This window comes from Limulus polyphemus, unplaced genomic scaffold (genome assembly GCF_000517525.1).
Source record: "Limulus polyphemus unplaced genomic scaffold, Limulus_polyphemus-2.1.2 Scaffold707, whole genome shotgun sequence".
NCBI lineage: Eukaryota > Metazoa > Arthropoda > Merostomata > Xiphosura > Limulidae > Limulus > Limulus polyphemus.
Window position 1 is genome coordinate 199,405 of NW_013666317.1, and position 13,064 is coordinate 212,468.

Sequence of the window (13,064 nt, forward strand, 5' to 3'; positions counted from 1 at the left end):
ACAAAACCTCTTGTTGCCATAGCGACGAATAGATAATATTCAAAAGAAAAAATAATGTCAAAGTGCACGCACAAACAAATACTATCCAGAAATGACACGTCATGCGGCCTGTTAACCGTTTATACTAGATGTGTGTGTTTTTTGTGGGTTCTATAACGATCGATAAAACTCTAACGTCTCGATTGGTCCAGAGAAATCTATAGCCAGTGGTTGTCAATATTTTAAGCATAACAAAATGTGACCCGATTTCAATGAAAATGATTCACTTATGTAAAACTACTTCTGATGTTTTGTGAAAAATCGGTAGGTGATGGAGAAAAATGGATATTATTTTCGGATTCAGTGTACAGGAATTACTGTACAACATGTAAAAATTTGAAGACAATAAAACCATCGCAGGCCAGTATTATTATTGCATCAGTTTGCATTTTTTTATCTTTCGTATTTAAATAAATGGTACCAGCATTTTTAGTTTGTTTATTTCAGAATTTACGCGCAAAGCTATATAAAGGGCTTAATAATTTTTGGATTTGAAAGTAATTATAACCTCTCAGATTTCTACAGGAGATCACTTTTGTAAAGTTTATAATTTGAAAAATCGAATCCTCGTGGATCACAGCACACGATTTCGTTTCTTGTAGTGAACCAAACTAGTTATTTATGGTTTGAAATAACAGTTATTTTGTATATATTATTCAGTTTGGATAGTTTTGTTTCAGTTTACTTACTGATATAAGTATTTTTTAAACATGTACAACATTTCAATCACTGATGCGATAATTCTCAAGTACACATACCTTAACTGTAAAGAAGGTTTTTGTATTTAAATCAACATTCAACAACACAACAATGTACTTAGATTAGAGAATCGATAGTGGTTACTTATGCATGTACATATCAATACTTGTGAATCATCAGATAATTTATTTATAGCTGAACAAAAACTGAATGAAGTTGAATACGTGGAAGATGTTCTGTAAAATATTTGGATAAGATTAGAAAATAACGATCAAAAAAATACAGAGTCGTGTTTTTTTTTCTTACAGAAACGGCCAGAGCGGGACCCCAGTGGTTGGTATATTAGACTTGGCAATCGAGGATTTCGAGATCGAGATGTGGCACTAACAAAAATGATTCGCACTTTTAGCTGTGTATGTGTTATAAATTTTAGTCAATCCGGCTAAGAGTAGCCGCTTCAGGCAGCGGGGTGTTGCCGACTAGTGTTCTGCTATGTTCTGTTGTTCAAAATTAGGGACGGCTATACATCAAATATAGGGTTCTCTGACCTAGATGTTTAATCCGTTGTGTGCATAAATTGTCATTCAAGTGAACAAAAAACTTACAGAAATTTATTATGCAAAACTGTAGGTGCGCCAAAAATGGGCAATTAATTCTGTTATTTCGTTCAAAGACCAGAATAAATCCCTCGTGGTGACGAGTGCTGATGGTTGACTGCATTTCTTCTGATGTATAGCTCGGGGTACACGTTTTTTGTTTGTTTGCTTTTTGATAAGCACAAAGATATACAATTGGGTACCTGTGTTCTGTCCATCACAGGCATTGAAACACGATTTTTAGTGTTATAACCCTCAGACTCACCGTTGAGCTACATATGGGACGGTTATAACTAAATCATAGGGATTTTTGACCCAGTTATAAGGTGTCGCTCAGTTTGAAAATTCAGATTTTTTCAAATAATGTGAGCTATAGAAAATGATATAAAAATTAAAAATATAGATGCAAACATAATTACATATTAATATCATACACGCTTCATTACATAATCATGAAAATGCGAAGTGCATTCAGCAGCAATGCGTTTCGAACTTCAAAATATTTTGATACACAGCCCGACACGCTTACAACTTGGCCACGCCCAGTCCTATTTGAATATTTGAATTGCACAGCTCGTTAGGGTTCATCTGTATAGTAAATAAATGAAAATCACTATAATATTAAATGCAATTTTGTTAATTTATTAATTATCTATAAATATTAAATTGCCAGATTGTCACTGTTCAATATAAAAAGGCATTCGTTATTCAACTATTTTTTACATATTCTAAAACCTTGTTATGAAATGTATTGTTTTGAACTTGTAAAGATTTTGATTACAGTTATGTTTAATTAGTAAATGTCATTATCGTTTATCGCACATGATTTTTGAAATACTTACTGAAAAACATGTTTAGAATATTTGTAGCCCTTTTAAACATTGACATGGTTCACGTATGTTACTTGTGAATGTTACTAATATAGTTGTTACTTGTTTAGAAACGGTGTAAGACAACTTTCTGTTACTACACTTCATTACCTAAAAAGTAGGTAGGATATTGTTGTAAACTTTATTATAGAATGATATATGATACTTACTTGTAAACGTTGTTGTGATATTTATTATAACTACCCAGAGCGATTAGGGACCCAAGACCAAGTCCGTAAGAGAAAAAAATCTGAGTGGCAGCATCGATCCATACCTACACGTGAATATAAACATTTATATGTGCCATTAGTACAATACAACATTGTTAAGTCATATGCATAAGAAAAAAGGTTTCAACTTTTCATCGAAATATATTAATAGTCGATTAGCTTAAGAATTTCAGTTCAGTTAAAAGGGGTGGATTAGTAAATTCGCTCATTCAATATTCAATTTTATGTCAATATGAGAAGTTTAGTTAAATTACACGAAAATTTAATAAATACCCAATCATACAAGTTATTTTATTCGAAAGTAACACGTTTCTTCGTTCTCATTAGAATTAGAATTATATTATACACTTAAAAATACTCTAGTATCGCCCCCCAGTGGCACAGCGGTATGTCTCAGACTTACAACGCTAGCATCCGGGTTTCGATACCCGTGGTGGGCAGAGCTCAGATAGCCCATTGTGTAGCTTTGTGCTTAATTATAAACAAACAAACTCTAGAATCAAAAATTCTACAAAGATTCTACCATTTATCACAGAGAAGTCCTAAAGCTTAATAAATTATACATTATGTTTTAGTACTCAATATACTGCGGATTCAAAAGTCTATAAGCATTATAACATTTAATACAGTTATAAAGCTAATAAAATTTATATATGTTTTAAAGTGTTCAACGTACTATAAAATCTAAACTCTATATATATATTCTAGAATTTAACACAATAAAGTTCTTTACTTTATTTTGTTTGTGTATATTATAAATTTCTCAACATACTTTAGAATACAAACTGCATGTAGCCTTTAAGGTTTAAAACAGATGAGCCCTAAACCTTATCAATGCATGTTTTATATTACTAAATAGTTTAGAATGAATTTCTGTGTAGGTTCTTGAAATTAACGCTGTGAACTCCTAAAGCGTATAAAATTTATACAAGCTCTCTAGTATTCAACATACTATAAAACCACAACTCTGTATTCGATGCTGCCTGTGGTGGTCTTAACGCAAAGCTACACAACAGCAGGTAATGGAAACCCGGTTTTATGGATGTAAGTCAGTAAATTTACCGCAGTAGTTAAGCTTACAATTACATGGCGGAAGATGTCATGCCACCAAGACACTTGACAGAAGTTGTATACTTGCCACAAAGCGCGTTGCTAGGAGATGTCACGTTAAATCATAGTTTGAGGTTCTATAGGCGGACAGTATTGTTATACTTCCATAGAATTGCATACAGACTTCATTTTGTCTCATCTTATGCTTATAGTTTTCATTTACATACCTAACCATATTACATGTGTATTACAAAGACAGATAGTGTTACTAGGTGGATTGTGTTGCTAAGGTTCTATAGATGACTAGTTTAATAGGATGACTAGTTGGTTGTATGGTGTCTCAATAGGAGATTACGTCATCAACATAGTAGTCAATGTTTAAATATATGTCCCAAAAAGTAAAAGCATTATTTGAACAAGACAGTGTAGCTGATTGCATTTTCAGTCAATAATTAATTGACATGTCTTATAAAAGTTTTAAAGACAAGTAAAAACAATTATTTTAATGAAACAACTATCATAACACTATTAAAAATGTCAGTTTTATCACACATACTAACTTACTTTACCCATTATTTGAACGAGGAAAATGTATACCATAGTTTATCTTTACAATTATCAATTTTATGTATAAAACAATTTGCTAATTCATTAGTTCTATAGTTCTTGCTTCTCTGATTCATATACATCCTGGAAAGTTTTATCACATCTGATATTTTATCTTTATAAATATTGAATGAGACAGTTAGGCGGCTGTGTTTTTCAGTAATGATTTAGTGTACCATTAATGTACTAATTATAGTTTTTGCTTCTATATCTAATTTGCATGACATATTTTTTGCATTTCCTGATGTTTTATATGTATAACTAATATATTTTTATAACATCTAAGGATGCTTATTTACATTTCATTTTTAGCTTTATATGTTGCTTTGTTTTGCTGTAATTTAAAGGATCTACATAAATAGTTATATTTAACATTACTATTCTTACCTTTCTATAGATATTTTCATAATTTTTTGTCTAGAGCTTGTTTTTCGCTGACTGACCTTATGTATATAGGCTTGATAAGTGATATTCTTGCTATTTTTTCTGCTATATGTTTGCCATCGAACGATTTCTAGATACTTAATGATGAGTGTTATTAACATAAATACAAATGGTGAAGATTCTTTCATCTCTATAGGTTATTTTATTCTGACACATCCCAGCTGATGCAAGTTGGGAAAGCTTGACCCTTGTGTAAAACTAATGAAGTTGTCACCTAAGTTTAAAACAAATAATGCTTTCGGTTCTATGAAATTGACAAACAAACAGAAAATTTGTTTCTGTATCTTTCTAGTCTTCACTTTACATACACTATAACATCTAAACGTATTAGTTAATCAAAGCATCAAACACATTTTTCACAAATGAACAAAGTTTATAACTGAAAAAAAGAGTTTACAATCATATTTTTAAAAGGACTTGTAATTATAAATCAAGAGATTATTCTTTCACATTTTATAAATCCAACACATTTTCTGTTTATCATTACAGTATTTTCTTTACAACATCAGTGTAAAACCACAGTTTTGACAAGCATACTGAAACATTTATTAACAAAACTTCAATACAATAAATATCTTACCTGATTAAATACTGGATAAGCTTTCATATATGTATTTATACACTATCTCAATATTACTATTTGTTTATTACAGTTAGAGCTTATATTTTCCATTTGCGTAACATTATGTGAAAAACAAACACTGAATTTAATACATTTTAAAAAATCGTACTAAATGCATGTCATTATATAAATAAAGAAATAAAAGATTCAATGCAAAATAACATGTAATATTTCATTTTGTAAGCTCAGATAAACTAGATTAGTGACTATTTGACATGTAAAACAGATATTTTCTCCTACAGATTTTCAAACAATATTCTAGTAATAATGGCTGGAGACGGCTTGAATGGGTAATGAAGAAAAACTTTAATATAAGTTTAACATAACAGCAAATGTACAACGTTTCGACAAGGTTTTGTCATCATCAGGCACTTGATTTATAATTAGAAATCCTTTTAAGAATATGAGTGTCAACTCTTTTTCAGTTATAAACTCTGTTCATTTGTGAAAAATTTATTTGATGACGTAATCACATGCTGAGACACCCTATGATGAACTCATCATCTTATTCAACTAATCGGCTATAGAACCTTAGTAACATAAACCACCTAGTAACACTATCTGCCCTTGTAAAACACATGTAATACAATTAAATATGTAAATTAAAAACTATTTACATAAATTGACACAAGTTGAAATCTGTATGGAATCTTGCAGAAATATAATAACACTCTCCACCTACAGAACCTTGGTAACAGCATCTGTCCCTAGCAATGTGCCCTGTGGTGCCACTTCGTAGAACTATAACTCCTATCCATATGCTCTCTTCTGAGTAACACTCGAAATATGATGTCACATGACATTTCCTAGCAACGCGCTCTCTGACAGTAGATAAAATCCGTTGTCAAGTGTCATAGCGGTATGACAACTTTCGCCGTGCAAATACAGTCCTAAGTATTTACCGCTGATTTACTAGGAAACCTCTGTATAGGGTTCAGCATTTAACACAATAATGCCCTTAAGGTTTATTAAAGTCATACATGTTCTGCAGTGCTCAACATATTGTAGAATCCATCCTCTGTATAGGTTTTAACATTTAACACAGGCGAGTCCTAAAGTTTATTAAACTTAAACATGATTTAGTACTTAAAGTACCTTAAAATCTAATTCTATGAATGGTTCTAGTTTTTGATACAGTGGAATTCTAAACATTATTAAATGTATACATGTTACATAGTGCTCAATATACTGTAGAATGCAAAATATGTATAAACTCTAGAATTTAACACATTAGAGTCCTGAAGTCTATTAAACTTATACATTATATTCTGGTTCTTAACGTATTATAGAATCAAAAATTATGTATACGTTATACCATTTAACGCATTGAACTCATAAAGTTTGTTAAATGTATACATTTTCTAGTGCTCAACATACAGTAGACTCATAACTGTTTCGATTTTTGCATTTAACACAATGAATCATAAAGCTTATCCAGTTTATCTATGTTCTAGTGTTCAACATACTTTAGTATCACAATTCCTTATAGGATCTAGCCTTTAAACAGTGAGTCCTAAAGTATTAAATTGTAGGCCATGTTCTATTGTTTAACGTACTGTAGAATCCAAAAGCCTATCCATTTTGGGCATGACATAGAACTTGATTCCTTCTCCTGATCCAGGTAAAGTCAAGCCACGGATGAATAAGATGAACAACAGGAAATAGGGAAACAGAGCTGTGAAGTACACGACCTAAAAGATGTATTTAAGTAGAACAATAAGTAGGTATTTACGAGCTTTCGCACGCACTGAAATATGTGTATAATTCCTATACTTTGATTGAACTAACTATGCTTACATGTTTACTTTGATGTATGTATTGTGCTAATAAAATTCTTTATACATTACCTTTTACTCTATTTCATCTCCAGCTGAAGGCTATCACCATTCAATTGGTAATAGCTTGGTGAGAAGGCACTTTTTGTAATATTATGATCCCTGTACAAATTTACAACCTCATCTGATGTACTGAGATAATTTATCTTAAACTTCCCCAATAACTTCATTATTCAGTTAACATAAAATTATCCAAAATAGCAGCACTTCACTATATGAGTTACAAAATGAAAACAAATATCATAATACACTTATTTGTCCTATCTTTTTTGATAAATTGGTAATATTTCAATTAATAAATTACCTTTGATGTTATCTTTAAATTATTTTGCAAAATCCACATTCTAGCGATGTGGTATTTTTTTTTTGTATAACCAGCAGAGCAGAGAAGTTAGGCCTACTATCAACAGGAGATTCTCATATCTCGGGCTTGGGTGTATATTTCCCAATAAGTTGCAATAAATAGGTTGAAAAAACGAAAAAATACACATATCCACACCATTAAAAAATGTTTAATAATCATTTACAGTTTGCAATTAGACAATACACTATAACACTACTCTAAACAATAACACAATTAACAATCTGGCAAGTGTTTTGTATTTGTGTATAAAAATGATAAGAGCTATAAACGAAAAATAGAGCTGTTATCATTTTGTATTCTGTCTTATGTAAATTACAATAGCATGTAAACAATATTAAATTTTAACCGAAATTGTCCCCAAGCAAAATGCTATAAAACATTGTTTAAGAAAATCATTAGGGAAATCCAAGATCTTAACTGGCTCTCACGTCAAATCTATAAAAATGCTTTAAATTCTATGCATAGAGCACCTGCTTGCTAAACACAACACTATTTCACGTTTATCATGAAAAACCTCTACCTTCATTTGTTTAAACCAAATACAATTAACATAAATTGAAGCATACTTGATATTTGGACAGGCTCTCCTCTAAATGAAAAGTGAAAGTAAAACAGAACTCCACAGAAACTGAAGGGTCCCTGCCAAATACTTATAGGGGCAGAGAACAAAGGCTACATACGGATCTAGAATGCGAGAACTTTGAAAATAAAGGAAAAGATCTATGCTAAATCTGTAGTTTTGAAAACCATGTCAAAATATGTTCTTTTAAGCCCAAACACTGGCTTTAAAATATCAATAAACCTTCAATTTCCTGATACAAGAAAGCAGTGAATAGTTCTTGTTAGATCAACTAGCCAACCAGAAGCGAAGATCAAGGGTGACTCCACTCGAAACTATAAACTGATTTCCTAACAAAAATAATTCAGCTCACTAATTAAAGAAACGTTGTTATTTCTGTAAGAGAATCAAATAAGCAGGCTTTGGGCTTCACTATGAACTCTACTAGCTACAAAGATAAAATTAGTAACCCACTTGGGCAAACACTCTCTGTCCAATAGGAGAACCATGAAAACAACATGATGTTAAAACTTTGCTTTTTAACTAAAAGATTGGAAACGTGTAGTACGTCCCCGTAATAAATTGATACACCACTTAAATAACTTTGTTTTGCAAAAACTTATTTTTCTCTTAATGTATTCTACCCAAGTGTTTTGGTTTTTAAGCATTTTATAACTCTCTACAACATAGAATGACATTTGATGATAAAAACGCTCGAGTTATAGGGTTTTTTATCATCTTGTATCAAGACTTCTTGAACCAATGTGTTTTTCTGACATCATTAACAGAATGATAATTCATATTGATCAAATCTGACAAGTTCACCTTTCCAGTCCATTTGACTCCTTTCCAGATACAGAAGTAACAAATGACCCATGCAACGGCGAGTGTAATGGCTAACTGCCAACGTATGCTGCCTGGTTCTTCTAAGCCTTGAGTAATTTGCAAAACATTTCGCCTGAAATTAAAATACACAAATTATAATGCTTGTGAATAGAGTTAACAATATCATTAAACATCTTAAGTGTAAAACAAACTTTAATTTCATCATTTATCATATCTATTTTTTACTAATTACCGTTAACATGTTTTAATTCTTTTACCTACCACCCACACTTTTTCGTGCATGTAAACTTTAAAAAAAGTCAAATGACTATGTATGTATGCTATTTCACACGTTGCTTACTATTATGGTTCCCTACTTGGAAGCAGGAGGCCCCTAAAGTGTCACGACATGGTTTCATATGGACCGCAACACATACACTTTTTTTTTCCCAAATGACCCTGTGTTCCCGCTAACAGTATGTAAACTTGATAACAGCAATGTAAGTGATTGCAAGAAGAAGAACAAAATAAGCAACAGTAACCTAAACGAAAGTAAGTTACTCACTGTCTATAGATTCATTGGGCTGACGTCAGGACACTTAATGTCATGGAAGCCTTAATCCAAGAAAGTTCGAGAACAATTCGAAAAGACGACATTTTCTTAAAAACATGGTACTTCAGAAGAATTTCATTCTTTAGTCAACATGCAGCGATTGCAAAATATGTTGTATTTAAACTAGTAACTACAATTATGCATACATTTTGTTTAGGCGATTGTTGTTAGTTGTGATTAAGCACAAAGCTACATAAAGAGCTATCTGTGCTCTTCCCATCACAGATTTCTAAGCCCGGTTTCTAGCGGTATAAGTCCGCAGACATACCACTGTGCCAGTGGGGGGTGTGGGGGGGCTGCTTAGACGAAAGTAATGAAACTAAGAGCAGCATTAAAGGGCCGTTGATGAAAAAATTGATTTGGTTCAATGAATGTTTGTTTACTCTACACTGTAAGTATATGCATGTACAAGACAGTCCATTATTAGGGATTTATTTATCAGTAACAGATTAACTGTATATTAGATCCAAAGACCCACGAACTCAAAGACTTTTAAATAGTTGAATATTCAGGAATAAAAAGAGTATGAAATAATAAATATGAAAAAGATTTACACGTCAAGGTAGCTATAAAAACCGACTAATACCGACATCTGTTGCCTAACGACACACTCTTCTTCAATTGGGATTGATCAGCTTTGACAAACACTTCCAGCTCACTAAACGGGAACATCTTTTTATTTTTCAAATGTTTTCCGCCACACTCTTTAACGTTTACTCTTTTTACTCCTCAAGAATAATAGTCAAATATTCGAAGACGCTAGTTTGTGGGTCGTTTTGGTGACCCTTTGTGCTAGTTCTCCAACAAAGTTAACTATATAGATCAGTCTCCTCGTGGCTCAGCTGTAAGCGCGAGGACTTAAAACGCTAAAATTCAAGGTTCAATTTCTACGCTGGGCACATCACAGATAACCAATTGTGCAGTTTAGTTCTTAAGAAAACAAACATAGGTCAGAGCTACAATGATTTAAAGTAACAAACAATAACGTGGATTATCCTATATAATACACTGACTAAAAATACAGCTAAAACTCAAACCCATAATGAAGAGAATACAGTAAGTAATAGGTTATGCAGCTTTTGGCTGAAGACCTATTGATACCTCACGAGATTAGACTAACTGAGAAAATTCAGATTAGTCATGACTTTATATACCAAGTAAACAATAAAAAGTGATCGACTAGTAAGATTCAACTAAAATGGAAACAGCAACGAAGAAAAACATAAAGGTTATTATTTATAGAAAACATTAAACCATCAGATGTTTGCTGTTATGGTCCAGAAAGTTTACCGATACATAAAACACCAATATATTTACAAACATTAATGTGTTTGTAATACTGCACATCCAGAAGCATAAACAAATGGATGTTACAAAATGACTAAACTTAATAAGCAAAAACACATTGCCCGCTTACTTGTAGAATTACACTGATGTTCTATCACTGATCCCAAAGATAAGTGTGACACAGTTTAAGCAAATACGAACAATGGTGACTGATCAATAAAAACCGATTTCTCGACTTTAACTGTGCAGCTTTAAATAGTTTGACATAAGATATAATTGGAATGCTAGTTAACATGTTTGAATGTATAGCAGTGACAACTGACTTATATAAACTCTCAATATGATCAATTTAGGATAAATTGTCGATACCTTCTAAGGCAAAGAATAATTCGAAAATACAGTATAATGTAATAAGGTAATAACGTGCACTATTACAATCTATATACAGAAAGCACGTCTGTGAGAGTGTGTGTGTGTATACATTAAAACAGAAAACGTCTTGGGTTTCACAGTGCTGATATGTTTCATAGTGGCACTCCTGACTAGATCTAAATCAAGGCCATTAGCTTAGGACCCATATCCCCAGTCCAGACGTTCTACGTGTGCATGTGGATGAAATAAATCACTTTGTCTTTTTTTTTATTATTAAAATAATCTGTTCGAAAGACTGAAGATCAGGAGTCAAGGTTATTATCACGAGCCGTAACATTGGAATAACAAACATTTCTGGTATTATTGATAAGTACGAACGAAATGTTTAAGACACTTTGATATTACAATCTCTTTATATTTTATTTCCAACACACATTCTTAAACCGGTATCGTACATGATATGTGTAATTGTTTTATTATGAACTTTAATCACGTTCTCTTCAAATACTTTCTGAAGAATAGCTCACATCACCGAATAATACGCTACTCTTTCGATTCACTTTGACATTAACTTGGAGTAGAAACGTTAGCCTAAAAGTAACCGAAGCCAAATATAATAATGTAATATGGGATGATTTTAATTGAGGGTGCGTCCGAGTGAACATCATCATCAGTAAAAGTTTGTATTTTAAACATTATGTAGAACATTTTAAAGATTTGTATTAATAATGGTACAAGAAGGCAGCACATCTGGATATAAGAGTCAGATTTCTTATGCCACACACAGTCAGCTGGAGCTCAAGCCTTTATCAAAGTTCCAACACGAACTGGGGGTCAAAACAAGTAAGATCTTCCCAGGACGCAAGTAACAAGAAAAATGCGTGGGAATGGTAACGAAGATTAAGTAAGCTTTCCCGAGTGTTTACAGAAGTCACTAAATAAAGATGATATTTTATTTTTTTACGTTAACTGTACATGCGTAAAGGCTTACAATCCCATCACACATCGTACTAACGGTATATGTGTGAGGGTGTTCAGCCCAACATATTACATTCTATTTGAAACCAAATTGAATCTTATACTATATACTCCTTTTTAATTATTATTTTACCACTTATGTCCGTCCTGTCTTAAAAGTATTCTTACTGTAAAAGGGTTTGCCATAATGAATGTAGAGTTTATGCTATAAATATTTGGTTTGGCGTATTTTCTCTAATATCTATATCAAACTCTTATAGCGACACATCTTATTACAATGCAGTCTTACTGCAAAACACATTTTATGAGTATACCTATATTTAAATACTGTTTTGCCCTCCAAATGTATTTAAATTGTATATATATTTCAAAGAATGAAAGAGGCGTTAAAAATATCTTCCTGGAGTCATAGAAATTATTTTGGGCGTATCTGAAGAATATACTGCTCGTTAAGTAGCATTCGGAATGTTTATCCTTTATAAGATACACTCAAATAATTTTGTTATTTTGTAAATTACAATTTCATTGACTGGCAGTACTATTGCTATAATTGAACCCCCCCCCCCAACCAAGCTAGTTTACACATACACGTTTAATTACGTAGGGGATGCTTCATCTTAATTGGAAACATCGTTGGCTATGATTTAGACAAGAAATTTTGTTCGCTTCTTAAACTAGTTTGGTTTGTTATGAATTTCGTGCAAAGCTACACGAGGGCTATCTGCGCTAGCCGTCCCTAATTTAGTAGTGTAAGACTAGAGGGAAGACAGCTAGTCATCCCCACCCACCGCCATCTCTTGGGCTCCTCTTTTACCAACAAATAGTGGGATTGACCGTCACATTATAACGCCTCCACGACTGAAAGGGCGAGCATGTTTGGTGCGACTGGGATTCAAACCCGCAGATTGCGAGTCAAGCGCCCTAACCACCTGGCCACTACATTGTAACATATTAGAGCAATGTTCACCTTTGAACATATCTGAATCAGTCTACGATGGTTCACGAGTTGATTGTGAATTACTAACCATTGGTATATTAAACTTCACGAATACAAAATAAAACTTCCCATCAACTAA

The 13,064-nt window shown here is 32.5% G+C and overlaps 1 protein-coding gene across 4 annotated transcripts in view; it reads right to left on the reverse strand.

Annotated features, from left to right (window-relative positions):
- Positions 1-13,064, reverse strand: part of LOC106460094 (sodium- and chloride-dependent GABA transporter 1-like) — a 64,997-nt gene that overhangs the window by 26,736 nt on the left and 25,197 nt on the right. For all 4 annotated transcript variants that reach the window (XM_022386714.1, XM_022386716.1, XM_013919776.2 and 1 more), the window contains 3 exons: positions 8,739-8,871; positions 6,712-6,846; positions 2,374-2,477 (listed from right to left, as the gene is read on the reverse strand). In XM_022386714.1, coding sequence (XP_022242422.1) covers positions 2,374-2,477; positions 6,712-6,846; positions 8,739-8,871 — 372 coding nt within the window. The remainder of the gene's footprint in view (positions 1-2,373; positions 2,478-6,711; positions 6,847-8,738; positions 8,872-13,064) is intronic.